Here is a 22,333-nt window from a genome sequence, read left to right as displayed (position 1 = left end):
CATCACAAAAGAACTCAGTCCAGGAAAGATGGAAATAACATGAGGGCAAGGAAAGAGAATACCAGTTTGGAAAGTACTCTCTCAATTTTTCCTGCAATTGTGTGATCAGTTTCGTCACAAACATGACCAAAGGAATGATGATACTAAAAGCCTGGGACTGGACTCTGCATTCAGACAGTCTAATAAATGAGTTGCCATCACTGACAAAACAAAACAAAAAAAAACCCAAGAAATCCTATATAATTACAAGTTCCTAAGTAAAAGCCTTTGATTGAATCTTACATTAATTAGATATTATTTAAAGTGTTCAAGCTTGCTTGTTTCTCTACCTTCAATCAGTGCTCATCTTCAGCTCACTATATGCAACCGTAACAATTTCCTGTGCTGTAAATACCACCAGTGCCGTGTTTGCTCTTTTCAATGGGAAATGTGCTTCAATTCCATTGTATTGCAGTGGGAGGGGCAGTAAACCATTCAGCTTAACTTTCCGCCTCTTCTGAAAATCTTTCAAGTTTTATTCACTCACATTCTTTCTATGATAAGCAGGCCAAGCAGAGCAGAACAGAGCTTCTGATTTCGTACCTCCTCTGTTTTTTCCATACCCATTCATACAGGAGAGCAGAAGAGACATGGGATTTCACAAAAGCAGCTACCCCTACTGCCAGCTAGTAACTAGCACAGCATTTTTAATTCTCTTCAGCTCAAGGATGATGCTGGATTCAGGCAGTATAATTGGGTGAATAAGTTCAAGACTACCCAGGCTCCAGTAGCAGGATTCTCCACGACACTTTTTAGCTGTACAGATGTACCTGACAGTATCTGAGGCAGATACTGCCTCAAGATTGTGCAGGGACCCGCAACAGGACTGAACTTCCTTTGGATAGAGACTGCACCTCTTTGTTGTTTGCACAGTAAGGCTGGGATTCCAGCCAGGGCCTCCTGACCTTCCACCATCCCTTTCACATATCTTGCTAGCCAGCACCACTTCTGCATATAATTGAAACAACATAATCCCTACATTAATCAGTCAGTTTGGTGGGTTTTGGCGCATAAGCCACATCAGGTGGCATGAAGAACCATTAGAGCTACTACTCCTTGAAAACATAGGCTCAAACAACAGTGCATTAAAAATGGAAACAGGGGGAGGGACAGAGGTAAGGAAGTAACTGGGTGAAAGGGAGCAGAGCCAGGGAAAAGGAGTTCCAGCACAAATTGCCCCAACTTACCTACACGTGTATGTAACTTGAGATTTTTGCTAAATCACTGAGCTGACATTTTTTAAGCAGACAATCCTGTGACCGGTTCAGGAAAATATGGTCAACATGTTATTTAATCACAATTTCAGATGGAAAATTGCCCCAGTTGTAACATCTCCTTTTTAACTTTATCATGTTACAGTCTTATATAGGTGAGACTATAAAATGAAAAAAAATATTTAAAAGATCAAAGCTAGTTACTGTTTATTTCACAGAACAAAATCTGAAACCATAAAAACAAACCTTACAAACCTATGTATGCAAGTGAGGAGTTATGCATGATTTACATCTTATAAGATTTACAAAGATGAGTATTAACTCCACCTTGGGGAGTCTAAGATTTCCATAACTGGTAACTGATCCAGCCATTTTAGAAAGGAAATAAAATCTGCAGTAACTAATACATTGGTAAAGATAAACTGTGCTTGACTTCCAGCACACACCCCACAAACTTATGCTGTGTATTGAAAGGCTGCAGGAGAACAGTACCAACGTGTGATCACCCTAACAGCTGCCCAGTGCTCCTGTAAAAGTTCCAAACACATAGAGGTAATGTTCCTCCCCCTCCTCAGTAACTGTCCTGAAAAGAAAGAAGTTTTGTCATCACCTTCGTCACCTCTCCCAGACCAATTGACTTGTGGGCAGCAGAACACTGGCAGTTAGCGCCAACCACACTTTCCATTCCAGTAGCCTGCCCCCAGATTTTACCCGATTAAATTCTAGAATACAAAAACTACAAAAACTACCTACTTGGTTCTCGGTGATGTGTGAAATTGTGGGAACTGAAATTATATCACAAAAGGATTTTTTCCCTTTGTGGTTCAAAGAGGATGTGCCTAAACACAAACTTGTCATCTAGTAACTACCCCTGTAGTTGAGTCCCTAGGAATGCTTGAAAGATGGTAGAATTAGAGATGCTTGCTAGGTAGTTTGGAGATTACGTATATTAGCACGGTTGGAAATAAATCTGCTGCAGAAACTTTGCATCTTGGGAGCCTTCTCAAGTGGATCTGTCTACATTTTACTTCCTTTATTGCATCCATTTCTATTGTTCCATTTAATAATTAGTCAATATTATCTCTTTCCTAATACCCACACTCACCAGTGTGGGCCATCAAATCAGGATATCTGAAATCTTACACATTATACAATGGTTACAAAATAAAGTAACTGCTGTATATAACATTACGCACACACTGCAGCTGGCTACTATAGTATTTGCACATGAGAAAATGGCTTTGGCTTAAATCTAGTCACATAATTTTATTAAAACAAGGCACATTTTATTTTATTACATTACATTTTATATTACATATTACATTGCATTTAATTTCATTACATTACAGTGCCGCATGTTCATTCCGTTCTATGTTGGTCACAAGATCCTTTGTGTCACTAGTTCCAGGAACTGCATCACTATTAAAATACAAATTGTTCTCAAAGCTGTCACTTGTTGACAAGCGATTCTTCCTTCTTTTGTAGAAGAGATAACCTGCAAGGCCACTTCCAACAAGGATGAGGATGACAACAATAACTACAATTCCTGTTTTACTGTGGTTCAAAGCAGGAGCCTTCTTGTCCTTCGTCATTGCTGAAAACAAATACAAAGATATCAAGATGACACCATATACTCTTTATCTGGTTACTGGAAACAATTTCTTTAGAAAGCATGATTCTTCATGCAAAAGCATTCCATTTGTTTCAAAATAATGAGAGACAAAGGTAGCAACATAAAATTAATTGATTTTTAATGTTAACACTGCATAGTAGATCACAAATTATTATTTTTAAATCTGTGTTTGGGCACTGAATGGAAAATATTTTATTTTCCAAGGAAATCCTATGCTCTTAGGAAACAGGCATATCAGAAAATGTCAGAGACATAATACAGAATACGATTTGTTCTGTTTATGATCTTACATAGGATTAGATTTTTGCTACTTGAAAGACAATATTCTTACCCTTTGTAGGCATTTCAGCTGGTGGTACTTCAGCTGCTGGTGGCATTTCAATTGCTGGCAGTTTGAAATATTGGAAAAGAATTATGTTATTATATTATTCTGGGTTTTATTTCTATATTATTTATTATTTTTTATTTCTTTATTTGGAAAATACTGAAAATCATATTCTGATAAATACATAATACACACCACTACATACTGAAAACACTTAGGTTTAGTTCACACAGAGCTACATCTGGCCTACCAAAAGGCACAGCACCATAGTCTACTGTGTTCTGTCTCCTATGTAGTTTTTTATATACACTAGCAGAAAAGAATCATCATCAAAGAGTTCCATGGAGATGGACATCACTATAAAACCACAAGAAAATCTACACAGTATCTTCAGGACAGATGATCAAACATAATCCTCAGTATAACTATAAATGCAGTACTTGCAATCTTATAAAAACCTAGTGAGTAAAATAAGTCTGGTTTGCCAAGAGACTTTCATGGCGTTCCTACACAGGCAATTGAAATCACTCACAGACTCAGAAGTGTCTTAGCACATATCACATCCAAACTAAAATGTTTGTAGCTCACTTAAAATTTAGTATCTGGATCATAAAATCTGGCTTGCTGGAAGAACCTGAGATCCCTCTCCAGGTTCTGGGCAGCTATTGCTGACACTGGCATCAAACTGATAGAACTGGGATGGATTGAGGTTCCTCTCCCCCTAGAATATACCTAAGTCACTATTTCTAGCACAGTCAACTAGCACTTACTGAACTGCTACGCAGTTCTTTGGAGTAATTCCTTACTTACAAAATAAAGTTAGATTATTTACGGAAGAGACCAGCTACAGAATTTCAGATTACTGTCTTAAAAAATTACCTCAATAAATAGAACAGAAAATAGCAACTTTTCTATTGGAAGGCTTCAATCACAGTTTTGCATTTGCAGCCTTTTCAGAAAACAGGAAACATAACAAGCTATGGCAAGTGCAACTAAGTAAAATCATGCTTTTAACAGCTCATTTATTAGCCTATAGCTATTTAGTTGTTGTGTTTTTTTTTTTCAATTCTGCAAATGAAGCGTTATCACAGCTTTACAAAACTGTGCCAAGCCAAGTTGCATTTTCACAACCATATAGGACTCAATTGTGCCCTGTTCTTGAGCAAGCAACTGTCTAGTCCTTGTGTTGACACTGGTATTTGGCTGACTCCATGGCATTCCAGCTCAGGAGGCTAGACTGGCTGAAGCTAATCCTTAAATTAACTGAATAAGTTTTCTGGATAGAGAATGAAAATAAAGTGCCTTCTTGTTTCTCAATCACAGTGTAAAAACACAGGCAACTAGACTCTGAATCATATGAATGTTTGTATCTGACATTTCTGCAGTATTTCCCATAGAAGATAGTCAGTCATCATTACAAGCATCTGAGTAAGTAAGAATAATTTTGCATGAGAACAAATTTATAGAAAGGAAAGCAGAATTTCATTACTGGTATGTAGAGGAAGTGGGCATATTTCAGCTACTACAGGCATTTCACTCTTCTCAGTAAATATTAGTAAAAGGTTTTGATATTGCAATACATGCTGGAAGAAATTATTAGGAACTCATATGCACAAGATGTCCTTATGTCAAATCTGCACACTCTATTACTTCAGGACACTTTCAGTTTAGCATATGCTCTGCTTTTCATTCATTCATCTTCTCAAAAAAAGAGAACACAGACAAAAGGTTCAAAATTGTTCATTAATTTACAAATCAAAAATACTCAGTTCACAGAAACACTACTTCTTACTCAGAAAATGCAGGCACATGAGACTACCAGAGGGAAATAAGCAAAGGGTTGAGCAGAGAGTATACCCCCAAGGAATGTATTTTTAAATAGATGAGACAAATTTGTGTGTAAGGCACAGTACTAACATTGTGATTACTCAGCAATTATCAATATAGAACAGGCAAACTTGGTAAGTGTATGCACTAGGTACAGTTAAGATAGGAACACAATCTTTTAAGACCATTCTGAAGGGGCTTAAACGCTGGCCAGAACTTCTATTTTCTTAGAAAAGTTATTCTTTTTGTTGGCATGCATCCCTCAGCATTTACAAAACCTCAAAACACACAGCTAAAATGCACTGTGTGCCTCAGCCATCTACCAATACTAGCACACAAGGAGCATACTCTATGCATAGAACAAATTAATAAATGAAGCTCTTACTTTTTGGCTTTTTACAAACGTAGCCTTTGTAGGAAGAACAATAGATATTATTCCAGAACCCAGAGTTCGCGTACATTTCAACACAGTGCTCGTTTTGTTGAGGGGAAGGTTCTCCTGTATTCCAGTTGACAAAATTCACTGCAGTGTTGTCTAGCCACAGCCATTCCCCTAATTGGAAAAATATTGAATATATAAAACAAAGATAGTATTTATTTCCATCTTGACACCTGCTCCACATTTATTGCCTTCCTGAGAAATCTACATGTGGCCATTCTTGCAGACAGGTCACTAGACTATTTGAATTTTTGGTCTGACACCTCATGTTGCCCTTACATTTTTATTCAAATGATGTAACATCAGTTTCTGCAAAATAGCAGGCCAATCTGGCTTATGATGTTACAAAGGCAAGACAGTTTAAAGAAGTACCTCCAACAATATATTGCAATGGTGGAGTGTCAATTATTTACTCAGTTTATAGAAATTACTGATGTTAAAACATAATTTATTTTCACAAGAAAGCTCTTTATTTCAGCAATTTGTAGGGAGGGTTTGTATTACTCTTTTCAAAGCCTGCACTCAAGCCTTTCTAAATCCAGTTTTATTCCTTTTGTTTTTTAGTTTCTGCTCCTTTCCACTAAATTTACACACACGATTTTCCTTTTGAAAGATTTGCTTCAGGAATCTTATGATCACTGCTGTTCAGCGATGCCGGGACTTTCTGTTTCTTCCTTCCTGTTTCTTTTTTTCTTTCTTTCTTTCTTTTAATAGTGTTATTTATTTAGATAAATTTGCCCCTTGTGACTCTTAAGTTGTACTCAAACAAGCAAATTCTTAGACTCAGCATGAAAGCCATGTTTTGTTCTCATAGAAGATTCTTCACATTTTGGTTTAGAAAATAAAGCACCACAGGGCATGGTATCTGGATATAACCACTTTTCCAAAGATACGGAATTTAGTTATGCAGTTATGCTGAAATCACTATAATCATTATCTAATAATATAACGGCACCTACTTGCTGAAGCAACTCTTTTGTTTGTGATCACTCTAAGAAATGTATTGCTCTGCACCTTCTCTAGAACAACTTTAAAACACATTTTATGTGTCCATTAACCATGTAAGTAAACCTTAGCTTTTCTTCATGGGTTATGCTTCTAAATCATTGTTCTCTTCAAATTCTTTCCTCCTCTGCTGAGAACTCCCTTTTCCTGGTTAAGATTCAAGTAATGTATTTGAATACCTGTCTTCTCCCCAACTAGTTTGTTATTGTAGTGGCTGAGCTGGCAGTTGTAAAAGAAACCCTCCAAAACTCAAGAAAATGGCACCCCAAGTCACCTGAACAATTCTGCAGTCCTGCCTCTGATATCGGACCTTTAGTCTGAACAGCACAAGACTGGAGTAACTTTTAGGTCTATTATAAAGACAGATTTTTACTGAATACTAATTGTATTAATAAAAAAAACCCAGCAAATTTAAGATTTAATTAAAGCAGCCTATTGCCTGTTGTCTCTTACCTTTGTTACAGTGAGGCAGAAAATAGAAAAACTTGTGATAAACTATTCCAAAGACACAAACAATTCCAGCTTAAATGTAAAGCTGTTCTGAGGGCCTGCTGTAACTGAAGATTGGTTACCAGGGTCACTGGTCATTCCAGGATGGCCATTCCAAATACTAGAGGTGGTATTAGACACACTGTTCTCTTGCTCAAAAACGAGTATCTCTATGACGAGCACATCAAGCCAGTGCCCTTCCCACATCTGAGAAGAGCCAAACTTCATTTCAACTTTGAACACAGTCTTGTCTGTCCTCTGTTATGTGCACACCTGCACCTTACTTTGTTATGAATAAGGGTTTTCTTGCTTTAAGATGAACTTTCCATGCCTGGTCCTTCTGTTATGTATTACTGTTTATTGCTTGATTACCATTCACCAGCTTTCCCTCTGATGATACTATATTAACTTTCCTGATTTCACTTTTTATGAGTTATGGAAGTATTATGTGGCATTTTCAACTCTCAGGTCAAACAGCTTGTGATTATTATTCATTAAACAAAATTATGTCAAATGTAAAGAAATTACCATCCACATTTCTGTACATTCCTGTCCAAAAAGTTGATGTTTTCCCTTCAAGTGGTTCAATGGTGTATGCCAGAAAGTTGGCTTCGGCTGAGTCTTCAACTGATACCAAAGAGGCACCTGGAAGACAGAGAAAAAAAATAATCTCTTAGAGACATAAGTCTCCTAGCAAAAAGCATTCTCATTGTCCTGTCAACTGTCAGTCTTATTTTGCCACTGACTATCTGTGCTAAATTCCAAACTGAGTTTGAAGTTCAAAACAAAAACTAACTTTGAATAATATCTTATGAAGGACTTCAGCATTGTTGCTGATGTATTTCTTATTATTTCCATGACAATGCACTAACAGTTTGTTTGTTTCCTCATCCACTGGGAAATAGCAACATAACTGAACATTGACACTAGGCAAAATACAACAGGCCAATATGGAAACCAGCATAAATTTCTACTGATGTGTTACTATTAAAAACAAACAAAAACGAAACCAAAAAAACCCACACTAAAAAAAATTAAAGTTTTCAGTGAAAAGTATGTATAACTTCAGTCTGTGCACAATGTAACATTGCACATTAATGATTGCATATTTTCTGAGCCTTTGTATAGTTCAGGTATAGCACAGACTTCCAAATTTACAAAGCACAGTCCTTAGTTTAACTCTTTAAGCAGGTCTTGTTTATTTTCCTGTATTTTCTTTGTAGCCACCAGAGAAAAAAAAAGATCATCTTGGTCATCTGTTGCCCAGTTAGCATAGTACTCTGTTAGTCATACACACACAATACCAGGCATTCTGCCATGATTCACTCTATATGATGCTCTAGCAAAATCAAGACGTCACAGCATGGAGCCAGCAGACAGAATGAGCTGCATGGCTTTGTATGGAGTGGCATTAAAACACCAGAGAAAGTGCATCTTCAGTTGTCTTTTGTGTGGGGCTGGCATCCAGCCAACAGCTGTGTTTGGCACTTGACTGTTTTCATTTGGCTGTGGAATTTTTGAAGGTATTGTCTCTCAGATAAGGAAGACACAGTTACAGAGAATGCAAATATAAAAGTCATTTGAATCACTCCTGAGCTACCGATAAATTCTACTACAGTTCAAAATTCTACTATGGATAAGATATAATTGAAAAATGTCCAACTGCAAACAAAACTCAGAGTGCAAGCAGGGACAGCAGAATATAAGAGAACACGGAATGTTCCTCTTTTTTCAGTGTAGTCTTTATGTTTTTCTAGTTGTTCCGCTTTTGCTGAATAGTATCAGATGTTTGGTTATTGTTATGCTGTGTGATAAAAAGCTTCACTGCACATCCATGCGGTATCACAGAGAGACAATGGCAGATAGGGGACCCCTTCCCTGGCTACTCACAGGCCCATCACAGGAGCCATCAGCCCACCAAAGGCCAATCTCCACAATCCCAGACGAGCAAACAGGCACAGTGGAAGTGGAAGAACACAGATTGTAGACTCAGAACATCCTGCTCAGGCCCCTCCCAGGGCTGTTGCAGGACATGCTCAGCCACAGTGGCAAGGCATGAAACCCATCAGGACAAGACAATGTCAGAGTACTTTCAGACTGAGGGATGTTACTGCCTAGGGTTATGGATACATGATGGGATGCAGAAGAGCATTTCAAGGTTGCACAGACTACAATGACATGTTCAGAGAAGGAAGCAAAGGCTTCCTAGATGGACCTAGATCATTTGGGAGGAACAAGGACAGGAAAATAGAGAGATAAGAGGATAAAAAGACTGATCATGTGTGAACAGTTTTCTTGTCAGTACAGTTGTCTCACAACACCTGCACCTGATCTGGGCAAACAGTCCTATCTTCTTACTAAACTCTGTTTCTAACTATTTTCACAGGTGAAAACTGTTCATTCTGTGTGCACATGTGGGCATGGGGGTTTAAGTACCAGCAGCTAGAGTGGGACAACGAGTCACAGACCCTTGTGTCCATGGTGCCACAACTGGAGCAAGTGCAGGTACACAAGTGACTGTGTGATCACTACGGAGTATCAGGTCAGCGTAGTCAGCCAGTGTGTGTTGTGCATCACCAAGGGTGAGACCACAAACTGAGCTGGCTATCCGAGGTACCAGGGGAGTCCCAGCCAACTGCTGGAGGGACTTTAAGGGCTGCAGGTCAATAAGGATGAGACCCACTAGTGTGTGTGCATCTCTAAAGGTGAGACCAATTGGGGAGGGGATGGCTACTGGGAGACCTGGGGAGTTCCAGCTAGCTCTGTACGCCTCTGTGTCCCTGTGTGTCTGTACAGGTGAGACCTTGGCGGATTAGCTACTGGAGGGACCAGTATGCATATGTGTGGTGGGGACAGGTGTGTACTAGCAACAGGAGCCAGGCTGGTGACCATGGGAGCTCATATTTCCAGATCCCAGTAACTGAGAACACTGAGATCCATGTGCCAGCCACAAGGTAAACTGAGTGTCTGAGTCCAGTTGCTGGAGGGATCCACACTGTATTTGTGAATCTATTCCCAATAACAGACTTTCATCCTGATCAATCAGAGAGGGGAACACAATAAGGGTGTTAGTGCAGGTTGTGTTCATGTGAGTGCTCTGTTTCTGTCTGTGCTGATCTGTGGCTTGCTGTGAATATATGTATAGAAGCGTTGTACATGTGTGTGCCTACAGAGAACACATTCTCAGCCTTGTCACTGGCAGCATGAACAAGATCTCTGCATACTCTGATGTCAGGTTAGACATCTAAGTCACATTGCCACCAGTGCTGTAGACACTAACAACATACGAAGTCTAGTATAACATATCTTACACCACTTTCCCAGAGAAGGAAGTTGCGAGAAGAAAACATCACAACCCTAGTTTTCTAATATATTCTGCCTAGAGAGCTGTAACTTTTATTCCAGTAGTATAAAACTGCAATAGTGAAGGGGCAAATTAGATCAAGAATAAATGTAAAATGCCATTAAAATAAGATTTAGTGCCTGCTGTGGATGAAGCTCACTACCTCCTGTCCCATCAAAGGCCAGTTTCCACTTTTGTGTCCTCCACTCCAGGCAACAGAGCTCCTCTAACGCCTGGTCCCACACACATGAGAGTGTGCGTCAATAGGTAGACAGCTATTTTCTATCTCCTCCCAAATTAAGGCAGTAACTGGATGCAGCTATCCTATCCAACACTTGGACCATCCTTGAAATCACAAAAATACATAGCACAAGTTCAGCTTTTCATAGAGAGGAAAAACAATTCAGAAAGATGTGCTCTTTGGTTAAGGAGAATACTTACCAAGTCGAAGGCATTCTAAAGAAGCCTGGGCCCAGTTTCTTGTAGATGAAGATTCAATGTAGTAACAATGACCTCGGAAAGGGATCCAAGACTTGTGTCCTTCTGACTCAGGGCACTTTCCTGGAAGCTGAGGGGGCTCAGTGGGAGCTTGAACTGTTTAAAAAATGTGTTGTTTTGGGGTTTTTTTAAGAAAGCATGAAAATTAAAGAAACAGCTTCTTATGCATTCTTCTATCATTAACAGATTATTCTAACTGAATGTTGGAGAACTCACTCAAGTCTTTAAAAAAAAAAAGCAATCTTGGTAGTCTGTACTGCTTACTACAAGACAACAATGGAAAAATCCTAAATCTATAAACAAAAAGTACTGCAACTGTAGTTTTAAGAAATCTCATTTAGCTAAGAATTCCAGGAATTCCAGTATACATCGATCTTTTAACAGATGCTTAAACTCAGCTCAACTCTTTACTCACAAATATGTTTTCATACCTGACTGCTGTGCTGAATTAGGGCCCATATGAACTCGCCCATATGGGCCATGACCTAATATCATGGAATACAACAGGCATTATCAGATGATATTAACAGGAGTTTCAGGTCAAAAATATAAGAGAAGGTGGCCTGAAGAAGTGTCCTTAAACATTTCTATACCACCTGTAGTTTGTCTTCAGTTATAAAATCTGGAAAGCTGTTATAGGTAAATATTCCTTGTGTCAACTTATGGCTTGGTCAACCAGCTCTTCTCCCTTCAACACCATTCCTGTGTGACTACTACCTAATATTCATTGCCTTTTGATTTTTGAGGGTTTTGGTCTTGCATGCTTAGTTAGTATCAGAATAAATAGCAGAGTAATGTGAGTCGAAGCTTTGCAAAATACATCTATCTTTCTTAGGATGTGTTTGCCCTCATTTTAAAACAGCCCCATTCAACCCAAGTAAATGTTAATGATTTTATTTATTTAGCCTTGAACTAAAACCCAACATCTAAGTTTATATCAGAAGATATGTAACACAGCACAATGAACTCTATTGAGGTAATCATTGTAATTACAGTGGTTAAATTCAAGTTCTTACCATCAGCTTTTTTGCAAACAGAGAAGTAACTTTCATTGCAGGATCCCGTCTTCCAGGCTCCAGCAATGTCTAGATAGACACAGCCTATCTTCTGCTTTGGCTCCCCTTCAGCCCATTTAGTATACTTCATTCTCCAGTTATCAATCCATTCGTAACGCCCATTGGTCTGAGAATAAAACAAACCAGCAGAAATTATTAAACCCTAAGCATTAACCATTTCTTCATTGGTCAAATGTCTGTCTATGCAGCAGCTTGTGCTAGAAGGTTTTTTTAAGAAATCAATAACAAATACAAATGGCTGCAACTTTTCAATTCTTGTTGTGACAAGCAACTATTCATTCAAAAATACAGCAGTGCAAAAAAAACTTTTCAGCAAAAGGAAGTGCAGAGTAAATGACACTGAATTAATTCTGAATGTAACAAAATGTTAATTTTGGACTAATAAAAAATTCATTTAAAATAATTTGTAAGAGCAAAAGTCTAATTCCTTCTTGTACTATTTCCCCCAAAATTCCAAGTAATGTATACTATTTTAACTTGCAGTATATTCAAAAGCTTAATCATTTCCCATCAAAGCTGGTGAAGTCAGTGAATCATACTGTTGATTGGATGAGGGGAATCTTTCGGGTTTTAGGAAGTGGTGTGTTATGTTCACTCGTTTTTATTTCTGTCATGTGCACAGCCAAACAGAGTGAATGTGGGACAAGAGTCTGTGTCAAGAAGAAAAGTTGGTGTATTTTACCATCCAGAAAGTATCAAAATATCAAAGAACTGGGAAAGGGGAGACAAATAAAATAAAATGAGGTAAACAAGTTAATTATTTGGCTAACTATCCTCAAAAATGGTGAGAGAGTCATAGCAACAGAACCTTATTCTGTTTCTGAAAATTATTTGTTATTTAGAATAAATAGTTTCTACTGTACATCTTAAAATATGTGGATTTTACCTTTAATATGCCATATATACGAAGAGCTAGTTCAAGATGCTAGACTAAAATATCTTGTTTGCAAGTGCAGAGTGTAATATCACAGGAAAAGTGTGAAAATGTGTATAATATATTCAATTTCATCAATTGAAGAGGTCAGATTCCTACCCATAAATCTGACAGTACACTAAAGTATTTATGACCAAGATATAAACTAATACGCTAAAGTGATGAGATATAATAAGACTTCTCAGATCCTGATTTGTCCATAAAAGAAGGAGCATCATGTTCAATTAGTTTGATGTTCTTACCACATTACTGTTAAGACCAATCCACATAGGCACCCCATACTTCAACATCTTCAGCCACAGGAATGAATGAGTGTAGGGGTCTAAGATGCTGGAAAGGTCAAACTGATCACGTTTGCAGGTTTTCTGTGCATCCTCCCAATTCATTTTGGTATGGATGAACAAGTAACTACTGTTACCATAACGCATAATGCTGGATGGGGATGAACTTGTAGAAGGCAGAAACTCAGCATCTGTAAAATACAGGATAAAAAAAAGACTCACATAGTTGTTCAAAAGGGGATTGTGATTTCACTGTGGCTGCAAACAGACTTAAACAAAACCCCTTTTTTCTTGATTCCACATTCCCTGACCTTTAATCAGCATAGATTAGATATGCTATTATTTAAGCCGGCATCACTAAAAGTCAATTGCAAATCTGTAGAGAGGAAAAGAGCATCTTAAAGCAACCTCTGACAAGGAGCAAAGGACTATTTTGTATAAACCTCCACGGTAGTATTACTGAAATGAATTAGGATTAGATTAAGTCACAATTTCTTTAATAAAATATTTTTTCAACAAAAGAAATGTTTTGCAGAGACTGTGTTGTTTCCCAAGTATTTTGGGTTGTTTGTTTTTTTTTTGGTCAGAGAAAAGAAAAACTGCACAACAGATCAGTTCTTAAATCAGACAATTAAATCCAGGTTTTCATTCCATTTTAATTTCGTTTTTGGAGGTGTATTAGCTCAAGTTTGTTGTGGGTGAGTTACACTCACTCTCCAGACATTTCATGCTACATTTACAAGCCAGTACTTTCCAAAGCATTAAAGACTGAAAGCCAGTGTGTTCAGAGAGTAACAGACAAAAACATAGTACAAACACCATGTCAAGGGTCATAGTAAACACAAAGATGCAGATGCAAATGCCAGCTCAGGAAGGTAGGAACACAGCCGTTACTGGGAAGGGTCAGCTAAAAGCAGTGACTCTAACCAGACCTCTGACACACATGACCTTTGTGTTCCTGCCTGAAAAACAATTTGTGGATGTATCCTTATTGAACATGAACTGATGCTGAAATCCACACATCCAAGCCATTCCTTGAAAAAATGTAAGGTTTGATTGAACTGAAAAGACAAGTACCTGCATTAATTTGGCATATATATCCTCTGTTGTTATCACAACTCTCATCAGCCCATTTCCCTGCTTCCTTAACAGGATTGTTTCTCATGACAACACAATCAGCCTCGAGGCAAAAAGATAAAAGATCAGTTACAGATAGCTAGAAGAAGCAAAGAAAAAACTTTTGTCCCCCTTCAGGCACAAGTATGTTGTAGCTTTACTCTCATTGTAACATTTCAGAGTATAAGTTTTATGATGGGGAGGTTCTGTTCCTCTTACGCTTCACAGATTTCTTAATGTTGCTCTCTTGCGCAACCTTAGGGTGGATAAGCAGACCAGAGCAATTCTGGTATCCTCATACCTCCAGGCATACAGCATGGAGAGAAGGAAAGCCACAGACAATTTAAAGATAAGTGATATCAACTGTTGTAGAAAAGACCAGTTAACTTTGCCCCAGGAAAAAACCCTGGACCTTCAATGGGCCATGCAACATTCTGACATATCGGTCTCTTCAAATTTATTGTTGCAAGCTGTAATAGTGCACACAGCAAAATTAGAACAGATCCTGCCCAGAGGCAGCCATTGATCTGTCAGTACCACTCACATTTCAATTTCTCTGACATGGACACGATAGCTAGAACCTATGCTGGCACATATTAAACAAACAGGGATGAATGCAAAAGGCTGCATGGGAACAAATAGTTTTGCACAATGAAGCATCCATATTTATTCTATTTACCTATTTTGGAGGAGATGCAGAGAGAAACACTTCATTTGTGAGTGAAGTGCATTAAGATTTAAATCTTTCAAACTGAACAGCTGCATGGTATTTTGTATTAAGTATGATAACTTCTTTTTTCCTTATTTCCTTTACTTATTTTTTAAGTAAACTTAAAAATCAATCTCGAATTTATAAATAGGGACTTTGTAAATTTTCACAGACAACTTCATAGAAATCCTACTACTTTTCATAAAAAGATAAAAATATATATTCCTCCCACAAGCAACATTTTAAAGATGCCTTCTCTTTTGAACTCTGAATTCTCCCAGGTTTTCTCCTTCCATTAGAGATAAGAAGCTCAGAGGTACTACTTTCAAAAACAGGAAAAAGGATATTTTACAGTAAAAAAAGATTTCTACACTAAAAATGGCATTCATGAGAAATAGAGCTAGTCGTATAATGTGCTGTAGTTCCATACCACAGAACAATGTAATATGTAAGGTCAGAGCTCTCTAGAACTCTATGACTTACCAGATCAGTTTGTATGACAGAGAAATAGGGGAAGTGATTTTTTTTTCCCTGTAAAAACTGAATGGTCTCTTTTTATAGAAGCATGTCACTTCCACAGCTGTGACTGACAGAATTTCCTTCGGTGTAAGACACAGAAGGGAACTTTTTAAAGCACACGTTGCAAGCTACATACAACTGAGAAACCTGCTAAGTTCAGGCACAGCCATGGTCAGATGACTAGGAGGATGTGCTCATTCAATGTGTTTTTGGGTCAAATGCCATAAGGCAGGAATCTCACTGTCCTCTTTGCCACAGCCTGTGAGAGAATGCAGGGTGAACACAGAAGCAGCGTAGCTTTCACAGGCACAGAGAACTGAAATCTGAAACCAATCTTTGTATGAGCACTCCACAGATCCTGTCACCAGCAACTGCCCAATGGCTCAAAACCACTCACTCTATTTGGATTTATATTTGACACGTATAAAAGTAGGAAAGTAAGAAGTGAAGCAGAAACATGTCTCAAATCCCAGCAGATGTGTAAACGCAATCTGAAATCAAATTTCAGTGAAAAATTTGTGACTGCTATTTACCTGGCCATCATATGAGTACAAATCCATATGTCCTGATGGGAAGCCTTTGGCCCAGTTTGTAAAGTAAACTCCTGTTCCATCTGTCCAGAGGAACCTCAGTTCATGATTTATGTCATTTAATCCAATCCATGTATCTGTAACAAAACCTTTCATATGGAAGGTGAGGAAAGCTAGAGTAAAAAAAAGGCAAAGAAAAAGAGAAATACTTTTAGTGAAGGACAACTGAAATGTCTGACTTCACCAAGCTTGGTGATATTAAATACTTTTTTCTGCAATACAGAACACTTCATTGTTGAGAACACAAGCAGGTAAGATGAAAAGGGGGTAACTTTTGAGTTTAATGAACTGGGAAGCAGATGTGTAACTGTGGCTTTGGGCAAAATACTTCAGCTAAGTACTTAACCTAGTACTGGGATAAGTCCCAAAAGCATGATAGAAGTGCTTTTTATAATGTCTCAGGACATTTTTGAATACTAATCCCACAAAGTCATTGACTCAGAAATACACAGCCATGTAGATCACATACATTTTTTATAATCCCACAAAAGTGGTGACCCCACAATGGCATCAGACAGCAGAGCACCTACCACTTGAGCATCTGCACAAATAGCGCTGTTACAGAACTGTGAGAGTGTTTCCTCTCTCCCTGCAACACCTGGCAATAGCCTGCACTGTCTTAGCAGGGAGCAGAAGGCACAAGCAGATTGCTTAAAATGAGTCTCAACAGAACTGTTCATCACAAGCAAATCAATTACCACAGCTTTGCATGGTTCAGGAAGGTGCTTTACTGCTCATTTCTCTTTTACCTGGAATTCAAGCCCTGTGCATGAACCAACCACCTGAAATCTGTACTGTAGAAATGATGTTGGATAAGAACTTGACTTTGTTTCAAAAATGAAAGTTTGATTCTTTGTTTCTTCATGTGGAAAACTTAAGTTCATGTCAGCATTTAATTTAAACGATTTAAATAAATTTAAGTATATTTAAACTATTTAATTGCTTGGACTACAACACAGACTTGTTTTACAATGGTTGATTTTTCACTATGCTCTTCTGAGTTCACAAACTATATGTGTTGTGCAACATTGGTTTCTCATCACTGTAGAATAAAACAGTACTTCTAAAATGAGGGTGTTATCAACATCCATCAAAATCTTCCCCAATTTTTAATTTGAATGTGTGCCATGTTTATTCAAGCATGAGGTAATTTCCCTCTGCTCACCTCACATAGTCATGAACACAGCTCTTGGGTTCATTAAAATAAGCTCATCTAATGAAAAGAATGGTACATCTAAGTGGTGAGTTGTAGGTATGTGTACGTGCAGTCAAACCCATGCCCTAAGCTCCCCAAAGACAGCCAGTTCTGACCCTAGTGTCTGCCTGAGTTAACAGAAAAGCTATGCAGGAAGTTAATGCCACCTAGTGAAACTGCATCATTTGGAATGAAACTTGCTGGGTCTGGCTGGTATCATATGTACGCAGAAAAAGCACTACTTCGGCTGCCAGGACAATATACATGTATTTGTATATCTAAGCCAACATTAAAATTTGATAGATTCAGGTGAAAACTACATTGTAAATTTCTAAAAATTTGACATTTTGGAAGGAAGGAAGGACATTTCCAAAGACATTTTGTCTTTGGAAAGACACACAATCATTATTCGAACCCTGTCCATATTCCCACAAATACAACAGCCATCCTGTAAAAATTAAATATCATCCCATCTAGTTGCTACAAAGCTACATGCAGTACCTTGCACTTGTTCATTAGGGATAGTGGCCAGGTTTCCTCCTAAATTCATGCAAGCTGTTCGTGCAGCATGCCAAGTGACACGTTCATCTTCTGTAGATCCAAATATTTTGTAACACTAAAACATGAACAAATTCTCTATGTATTATTTTTACTCCAATATCCCTCACAGACCGAAAACCACTGCTTTCAGCAAAGCAGGATGGAGAAAAGGCAGTAAAAGAGTACATTTATCTGAAAAAACTACATTCATCTTAAAATGAGATTTTTGCACTGGTCCTTATTTTGTACAAAATTAAGTGGCTCAAGAAAGTGTTTTGCTCAACCAGACACATACTAGGTTTGATCTGAAATCCCTAGAAAATAAGCAAAACTTGACTTTCTATAGACAGACAGCTAACAGTAGTAAGTTATGCATGACTGATATTAGTCTGCCTGTTTATTTGACTCTACAAAGCATACCATGTTAGTAAAGTTAAGGAAGACAAAATGTATTCAGTACAGAAAAAGCATTATGGTTGGTTAAAAAACATTAAGATCAAAGCATCAGTACTCTAGGAACTCTGTCGTAACTCTTTAGGAAATGCATATCAAAACGTTTGAAGAGATGACTAGAGAACGCCTTTGCTGCTGCAACTGAATATGCTCCATTAGAAGCAACAAAAAAGCACCTTTCCTGCAAAACAGTGGATGGGCAAGCAAACCAGCTCTCTACAAAAAAATAATATTTTACTCTAATAAGAAACAATATTATTAAATAATTGCCTTGTTTTCAGTTTAATGTTCTGCCAACATGCACTATATTTGTTATGGTACCTTGTTATGAAACGAAAGCCAAGCTGGATGACATCCTCTTGGAGTTGAAAATGTTGTTGGAGGAACAGTTGAATTAATGGAGCTGTTGTGCCTTTCACACATGTAGGGATTTGGATAACCACAATTTATATCATTCCAAAATCCTGAATGTGAGAGAAATGGGGAACTGCATGACACCACATCCAGAACTGGTTAAATGGGAACCAGTTTCACTCATTCTTACACAAAGTGCTTTTCATTGAAAGGTAAGACCAAATCCTTAGAGGCTCTCAGTTTATTATCATTCTATATCAGCATCTAGGATAAATATGTCACTTATACACACTGTAATTACAAAATGTTAAAAGCACTGTAGAACCAGGTACTAGAAATGCCTCTGTTATAGTGGAACGTTAGGCTAATTTTAAGAAAAAATATAAAGCAGTTGTATAGCAATCACAACCACAGATTTCCATCAGAGCTCCCCCATGCTAGGCTTAAGCTAAACACAGGAGCACAAAAATATTAGGTCCTGAAAATAATACTGCGGTCTACTTCTGTAACATTTTACAAAAGAGCAAAAAGAAGGGGGGAAAGACGTGCCTCTCAGAAGACAAAAAATGTTGTGACACAAACACACAAATAATGAAATTCAGGAACAAACACACAAAACTCACCTAAATTCTTATACATAACTACACAGTTTTCGTCATTATTTGCAAAGTTAGGTTCATGTGGTGCCCATGCCAAATAGTTCACTGGAGTGCCATCCATCCAGCTTAAGAAAAACAATCCAACAAAACACTTCTTTAACATACCAATAGAATCGCTTCCATGTTACACAAAGTAATTTTGCAATATTTTGCACATAGCAGTTCATAGTTTAAAGCGTACAAGGTTTTTTGGCCAGTTTGCCTCTTTCCTAATTGCGCTAAACTTACTCTCTGCACAAAGACATAGGTGTGTGTATGTTAAAGTTGTGTTTACATTGCCTTTAAGCAATATGCTGATGATTTTGCAACTGATAGGACAATACTCAAAATAACCAATGTGGAAGCCAGACATCATTTCACCATGAGAGAGCCCAGATGCTCACCATTTCCAAGTCATACATTCTTTGCACCTATTACAGAGATAAGCAATTTTATTCATAACACTGGTAAAATGCATCATCTTTTTCCATCTTTTTCCTCTTTCCATCATGCAGAGGAAAATGGCATGTCAAAGCACCTACAAGGAAATTCCTGTGACAATGTGCCTTACCATATAAACACTGAAAAAGTTGCACATCCATGTAGATTGAAACAAAAGAACAAATTTGTATCCAGGTAACCAAATACTTATTAGGACACATACCCCTATTGGGCTGCAAATGACAGAGGAGCCCAGGTTCACCCACCAAGCACATACAGAAGGTACTTCACTTAAAAGCATATTCATCTTACAAAACCAGTGGAATAGCAGAGACAACTCATTTGCAGAAGGTGATATGGCTCACCTAACATCCTAATTATCCTCTGGAGGTTCCTCATTGTCACTGTGGACTATAAGGAGAACCAAGAGCTACTAGGCATCTATCCAGACACTTGAAGACCCAGACTGAACTGAATCCAGGCCTAAATTAACATCACATGTCAAAATCAATATGGTGCTGGATACTAACATCCAAAAAGGCTTCCAGAAAACACGCTTATCTTCACACTGCACCTGAAGTTATATAATGGCAACAACTATCTTTGTTCTACAAAAAGAAAATAGGTTGCATTTTTTCCTTTATTACAGTCTCTTCCCAACAGTTAAGGACGGGGCATAAGAATGTTTTTACCTACCAAAAATCTTACACATTTTGTGTTCGGGCATCTCTTTACATTTTCAATATAAATCATAGAATAAAGGAAGCTAGAATTCATTAATGAATATTCAAAATACATTATCTGCAGTGTAATTTTTCAAGCACTTCATTATTTTTGCTCCACTCAGTAGATTTCTTTATTTTTATGCACAATGCAAGCTTAACAGTTCTAGTTGGCCTACCTTGTCCGTTGGTCAACACTGAGTTGTAAACCAATGAAATATGCATCCTCTTTGCCATTTTTCAAGATCTAGAATGTAAAGATTAAAATTGTATAAATATCCTCTTTTTGTCAAAGAAATAGAATCATAGAATAGTCAGGGTTGGAAAGGACATTAAGATCATCTAGTTCCAACCCCCTGCCATAGGCAGGGACACCTTGCACTAAACCATGTCACCCAAGGCTCTGTCCAACCTGGCCTTGAACACTGCCAGAGATGGAGCATTCACAACTTCTTCTTTGGGCAACTCATTCCAGTGCCTCACCACCCTCACTGTAAAGAGTTTTTTCCTTATATCTAACCTGAACTTCCTCTGATTAAGTTTGAAGCCATTACCCCTTGTCCTATCGCTACAGTCCCTAATGAAGAGTCCCTCTCCAGCACCCTTGTAGGCCCCCTTCTGGTATTGGAAGGCTGCTCTGAGGTCTCCACGCAGCCTTCTCTTCTCCAGTCTGAACAGCGCCCGCTTGCTCAGCCTGTCATTGTATAGGAGGTGCTCCAGTTCCCTTATCATCCTCATGGCCCTCCTCTGGACTTGCTCCAACAGCTCCATGTCCTTCTTACACTGAGGACACCAGAACTCCACACAGTACTCCAAGTGGGGTCTCACATTTTGCTAATTATTAAATATTATGTTAATATTAAATATTATTATGCTAGTATTATGTTAACATCCTTATGTTAATATAATTATGTCGATGTTATGTTAATATTAAATATTATGTAAAAAATATTAACTATTATGTCAGTAATGAGTAATATACATCTAACAGACAGAGGATATGAACTGCTATATTCTCTAACTACAACATTTAAGTTAAAGCAGCTCACAGCTGACAGTTCACAGTCAAACTTCACTGCTGGCCAAAAGGTGTGGTCACTATACCGGCACTTCTCAGTCTTACTTGAAAGTCACTGAAATCAGCATCTCTTGCACAGTCTCTGCAGTGGATATCATTGACAAATTTCTTACAAGGGACAAGCATTCCTACAATTTGGAGATAAACTGATATAGGCTCTTGTGTTGTCTCACTGCCATTCTCCAGCCAGATCAGGAAAAGTTCTGTGTAGATCAAATGCAACTTTTAAGCACATTCTTGATAAAAAGAAGTTGGCCTCAAGACAATATAAACAGGCAACCAACCCTAGCCATCTAGGCAATATTATTTAAAAGCTCTTTCTCATGGCATAATCCATGCCTCGGGTTGTTCTTCCTGCATAATTATATTCTCCCCACCAGAAGAAGGACGCAAAGGAGCACACTTCAGAACCAAAAAGAGGCCACTAGGTAATCTACATCCCAAATACACAAGATCAAAAGCCAGTGTTCTGAGTATTACGTATAAGCCACTGTATGTTTTGATCCACTACTGAAGGTATCTTGAGTTCATCTGTTCATAAAGTTTACTTTCAGTTAACTCACCCAGCCTACAGAATCATAGCTCACCATTACAATAACTCTTGCTAAAATGAAGCCACGGATCAATTGAAAGTAAGCATTAAGATTTACCTTAGCACACTACAGACTGCAGATAGATATAAAGTGGTGTAAATGCCGTATTGAATAAAAAAAGCAGATAATGATCTGTTTAATGCTTACTGTGCTTATTTCTATACAAAATACCAAACCAAACTTGTCCTCATCTCAGCTATGAAACAATCTGAAAAAAGACTTGAGCTTGTTCTTCATTTTAATCTGGTTTAATGCTACTGCAATTTCACTATCATAAATCTT

The 22,333-nt window shown here is 37.9% G+C and overlaps 1 protein-coding gene across 1 annotated transcript in view; it reads right to left on the bottom strand.

The window, feature by feature from the left end:
• Positions 1-2,512: 2,512 nt before the first annotated feature.
• MRC1 (mannose receptor, C type 1) overlaps positions 2,513-22,333 on the bottom strand; it is a 33,799-nt gene continuing 13,978 nt past the window's right edge. Inside the window, exons 12-24 of the mRNA XM_010021726.1 lie at positions 20,560-20,627; positions 19,203-19,303; positions 18,547-18,689; positions 17,734-17,848; positions 15,981-16,150; positions 14,181-14,283; positions 13,065-13,294; positions 11,829-11,994; positions 10,756-10,908; positions 7,500-7,616; positions 5,424-5,591; positions 3,218-3,271; positions 2,513-2,847 (exon numbers count right to left, since the gene is read on the bottom strand). Of these exons, the coding sequence (XP_010020028.1) occupies positions 2,597-2,847; positions 3,218-3,271; positions 5,424-5,591; positions 7,500-7,616; positions 10,756-10,908; positions 11,829-11,994; positions 13,065-13,294; positions 14,181-14,283; positions 15,981-16,150; positions 17,734-17,848; positions 18,547-18,689; positions 19,203-19,303; positions 20,560-20,627 (1,839 nt within the window). The 3' untranslated portion in view covers positions 2,513-2,596. The remainder of the gene's footprint in view (positions 2,848-3,217; positions 3,272-5,423; positions 5,592-7,499; positions 7,617-10,755; positions 10,909-11,828; positions 11,995-13,064; positions 13,295-14,180; positions 14,284-15,980; positions 16,151-17,733; positions 17,849-18,546; positions 18,690-19,202; positions 19,304-20,559; positions 20,628-22,333) is intronic.

Source organism: Nestor notabilis, unplaced genomic scaffold (assembly GCF_000696875.1).
Source record: "Nestor notabilis isolate BGI_N333 unplaced genomic scaffold, ASM69687v1 scaffold4399, whole genome shotgun sequence".
Taxonomy (NCBI): domain Eukaryota; kingdom Metazoa; phylum Chordata; class Aves; order Psittaciformes; family Psittacidae; genus Nestor; species Nestor notabilis.
Note: the sequence above shows the minus strand (reverse complement) of the source record. Positions and strands in the feature narration are given on the sequence as shown.